The sequence below is a fragment of the Helianthus annuus genome, chromosome 9 (genome assembly GCF_002127325.2).
Source record: "Helianthus annuus cultivar XRQ/B chromosome 9, HanXRQr2.0-SUNRISE, whole genome shotgun sequence".
NCBI classification, from domain to species: domain Eukaryota; kingdom Viridiplantae; phylum Streptophyta; class Magnoliopsida; order Asterales; family Asteraceae; genus Helianthus; species Helianthus annuus.
Window position 1 is genome coordinate 132153326 of NC_035441.2, and position 4487 is coordinate 132157812.

The 4487-nt window shown below is 39.7% G+C and overlaps 1 protein-coding gene across 2 annotated transcripts; it reads left to right on the forward strand.

The window, feature by feature from the left end:
- Positions 1-793: 793 nt before the first annotated feature.
- LOC110878715 (uncharacterized tRNA/rRNA methyltransferase YsgA) lies at positions 794-3942 on the forward strand. Of its 2 annotated transcripts, XR_004867271.1 has the most exons (5): positions 794-1064; positions 1768-2062; positions 2492-2542; positions 2653-3120; positions 3921-3942. XR_004867271.1 is itself a non-coding variant. In XM_022127070.2 (4 exons), exons 1-4 carry the CDS (start codon positions 808-810, stop codon positions 3049-3051), a joined length of 1002 nt encoding a protein of 333 aa, XP_021982762.1. In that variant the 5' UTR covers positions 794-807; the 3' UTR covers positions 3052-3134. The 2 variants fall into 2 exon arrangements, 1 of the variants encoding a protein (XP_021982762.1); XM_022127070.2 differs by lacking the exon at positions 3921-3942 and having other exon boundaries at positions 2653-3134.
- Positions 3943-4487: the final 545 nt, after the last annotated feature.

Below are 4487 nucleotides of genomic sequence, written 5' to 3' on the forward strand. Positions count from 1 at the left end.
ATACTATATTGGTACTCATGTCAATTTTACCTATTTAGTACTCGTACAAGTGCTCAAAAAGTAAATAAAAACAAAATGGTACCAAGCGGGTACTGTACCGAAAATACCCGTACCAGTACCCGTACTCGTACCCGTACCGTACCTATATATTTGGTACGATATTTGGTACCTAGTTTTGTTCAAATTCGGTACCGGTATTTTCGGTACTGGTACGGGTATAGGTACGGGTACTGTACCAATCCCATCCCTAGGTGAGATAACGCTTAAAGACCATTAGGTCATGTGTTCGATTTCCACAAGGGTTTTTTTCCATATTTATTTACTTCTGAATTTGTGTATAACACCATCGGGTGGGGTATGACCCCCTTTCCCCACCTCCACGTCACCCTCCACCTCATCACCTTCTTCTTCCTATTCCTTTTCCTCATCACCAAGAAATAGTTTCCCCATCCAATAATATTAAGAGAGAGTATGAGAATCAAGAGAGAGGAAAAAAACGGCAGAGTAGGAGAATTCCCCGAGCTCACCGAAATCTCAGGGGAGGGGGGGGGGTGTTCCCTGACGGGGATGAGTGCCACATCAGCTTCCCGGACCACACCCTGTAGTCTAAGCATTATTACCTAGTGGAGATGGATATAATCGGGTGATTCTACTTCGTCAGTGATCCGAATTTGGTGTTAAAAAATATAAAGTTACACAATCTTGGTAACTAAAATTGGTACATCTATTTTCATGAAAAAGAAACCTTTAAAATTTTAAAAGGTTTGTTTATAAAGAAAAGTGAAAACGATTGCAATTGAAACTACAATGTGGTTTTCCTCATCCTTCCCACAACCTTCCCCTTTGTCTCTCTGCAAACACTCCTCTCAATCACTAACAAAAATCCCAGCTGCTGGTGGTGCCGCCGGTTGCTCGGCGGCGACACCTTCCATACTTCCCTTCCATGTGAAATCGATTACAAGCACATCGAACCCATTTGTGAAACACTGCGTCAAGCTTCGTAACAGCACCTCTTATCGCCATTCTCATGGCTCTGTTCTTCTTGTCGGCACTACTCCAATCAGGTATCTGTTTCTAATCTTAAACCCAGTTTGTTTATACTCTTATGAATCTTGTTTTAATTGTGGGTTGAACAAATAGCATGTTCGAACAGCATAAAGCTGCAATTTTTAGGAAATATCTTTCAAAATTATAATCTGTTTGTTCCACTAGTTCTTGAAATTTGATTGGTTTAGACCAGATGTTTGCAGTCAAAGCAAGCGATCGGATTTTAATTATTTTTGGGTGTTTTATGTGTTTGAACTTTTTGTATGTTGTTTGTTCTAGTTTTTGGGGATATCTGCTTATTCATATTGGATTATATCGATGTTTTAAGAATATACTCTTCGTAAAATTTAAATTAGTTATGTTGCAATGGCCATTGGGTGATTTTGGGATGAAGTCTGATGGGTTGAACTCTTTAACCCGTCTGACCGATTGAACTCTATAGCCCGTCTGACAGGTTGAACTCTATAGCCCGTTTTAGGGGTTGGACTGTCCAGCCCGCTTGCCGGGTTGTGACGTGTTGAACTATCTAACCCGCCTGCCACGTTGTGACGGGTTGAGGCATCTAACCCGTGTGCCAGGTTGAACGATGTAAAGCCATCAACAGGTTGAACTATCTAACCCGTATGACGGGTTTGGGCTTGAACCATGGCACAAGTAGATTTATTATGACAGTGATGAGTCATTCATAGTTTCAAAACATTGGCTTTTACATAAAATCAGGGAAATGTTCAACTTTCAAGAGTCTAAGGACGAGAAGGCGAGTAGAATAGATTGTTTACTTTTACATGAGAACGCCGAGGTTCCAGAAGATTTGGTAGAAAGTGGTATTCGTATAGTCCGTGTTAGTTCAGTTGTGATGAAGAAACTTTGTGGAGTGCAATCAACCGAATCCATTGATGCAGTTTCTCTAGTGAAGATTCCTTCAACTTTTCACAATCTAGATGATGACCACCATCAAGGTTTTTCAAAATGGTTCCCGTCTGTTTTTCGAATTCTGGTTCTTGATGGAATTCAGGTTATTTGCACTTTTGCGTTCTTATGTTAGTAGCATTTTTGTGTTGTACAAATGGGTCAATCTGTTTTTTAATCTCTAATGGGTCAAACGGGTTAACATAAATTAACTTACTGAAGTGAAACGAGTCAAATGGGTAATCTTACGAGTATTTTTTTTTTTTTTTTTTTTTTTTGAAATTTCGGACTATTGTTGTAATGATATAAATTTTTAATCATGTTTGAAATATCAAATTATTTATAAACTTATTTGAATGGACAATAAAAAGTGTATGCGGGTTGGTTCAACCGGACCCGACCACGTTGACCCGTCTGAGGAAATTGCATCTCTGGTTTTGTTATACCTTTAAATAGTTATCGTTTCTGATTTTCTGTCATTCATTGCAACTTATTTTTGTGGCAATTTGTTTACAAATGATTGTTTTAATGGCAGGACCCTGGTAATCTTGGCACCTTATTACGATCAGCCGTTGCGTTTGGATGGGTAATTAACCAAATCTCAAGAGTTTTCAAACATTTTACATACCGAAAAAACAACTTAATGTTTTTGTACAAATTTAAAGAAGTTTTTAGTCAAACGTTGATTGGTGGCAGGATGGTGCTTTTCTACTCCCGGGATGTTGTGATCCTTTCAACGAGAAAGCGCTTAGAGCGAGTCGTGGTGCATCATTCCAGCTTCCAATGGTTTCGGGCCAATGGTCTGATTTACAATCTCTTGTCGACGGGTCTAAAATGAAAATCCTTGCGGGGGATCCAGGGAGCAAGGATGGGCCAGTTTCTTGTCTCACAAACGAACTTGCGTATTCTTTGATAGATACGAAATTGTGTCTTGTTTTGGGTAGTGAAGGGAGCGGGATTTCTGAAAAAGCTCGGGAGGCGTCTGAGCTAGTAAGCATTAGAATGGGTGGGGAATTTGAGTCGCTAAATGTCTCTGTTGCTGGGGGCATTTTTTTGTTCATGTTACAACCTCAAAAGAAAGAACTTGTTAAATAGTATGGTTGTTAACATTTGCTTCATATGTGTTACCGACCTAGACCAACAAACAAATCATTTTTCTCTAAGGTGCTGTTTGTTTTTGAAGAGGTAAAAGATCTGCAGTCTGCGGACCACATCTGCAGGCATCTGCAGGAGAAGAGGTGGACCAAAGGTCTGCAGTCTGCAAGGAGAAGAGTGTTTGTTTTTTTACTTATACAAAAACCTCTTCTCACAACACACACATAACACACCTCTCTCTCTCTCTCTCACTGAGAACAATCAAGAAGAACCAGTAAATCTGTGAGCAAATTCAATTGGGTTTGACTTTATGATCAATAAAAAACTAATAAACATCACAAGAACTCACCTGAATTTACATCAACTTCACGAGGGTTTTGGTTGACTAGTGGCACACAGTTGCAGCTGTTAATGTGGGTTCGTTAGTAACAGAGAGTGAAGAAGAAAAGATGGTGGTGGTTCTAAAGAGAGAGTGTAGCTCCGATGATGATGGTGGTGGTGATGTATTAGGTGGCGGTGGTGGTGGTTCTATTTTCTGGTTTTTGTTCTATTGACGGTGGTGGTGGTGGTGGTGGTGACGGTGGTGGTGAGGATTGACGGTGACGGTGGTGGTGAGGATTGACGGTGAACGTGATGTGGTGGATCTGGGTGGTGGAGGTTGAAGAGGAGAGGAGAGAAGAGAAGATGTTTGAAGAGGTTTGAAGACATGGGTATAAGTCTGCTTGGGGAAGAGGGGAGGCAGAGGTAAAAGGTCTGCAGATCTTCAAGAAAACAAACAAGCTGCAGGACCCTTATATCTGCGCGCGTCTGCGCGACGCAAACATAAATGCTCAAAAGAGCTTTTGCCCAAAAAACAAACACCACCTTAGTGATTAGACAACCATCTAAGCATTTTTCTAGTGTTTGGAAGTCGAATATATCTTATAGTGTCACAAGTTCGCTCAGACAATGATTACAAGTTCGACATTGTTCCGGCTAGGGTACATTCTTGCCCTTTAACATTTAGCATTAACACTTACACCTCCTCAACTTTGTAAGATCTTTGTAAAATGTCATTTTGACTCCCTCGAGATTTTACGTACTTATTTTATGTACGTGTCGTTATAAATTCAAATTGCTTTACGTTTTTTAAATTGAGTCATGTCAAATAAAATACGTTTTTGTGCCTACTTTATGGATGTCTTCAGTTGGTATACGTTTTGACGTCAATTTTGTTCGAAAACGAATCAGGTCAAATATAATATGTTTTCAGACGGTATATATTCGAGTTAGTTTACGTTTCACGAGTCATGTCAAATATATTACGTTTCCATGCCTATTTTTATGGGTTAGTCATGTTTTGATCGATAAGCAATTACAAAAAAAAAATTAGTACGTTGAAATCACGTTAAAAAACTGCCCCCGCAACACGGGGAGTCAATTCTAGTTAATAAAAC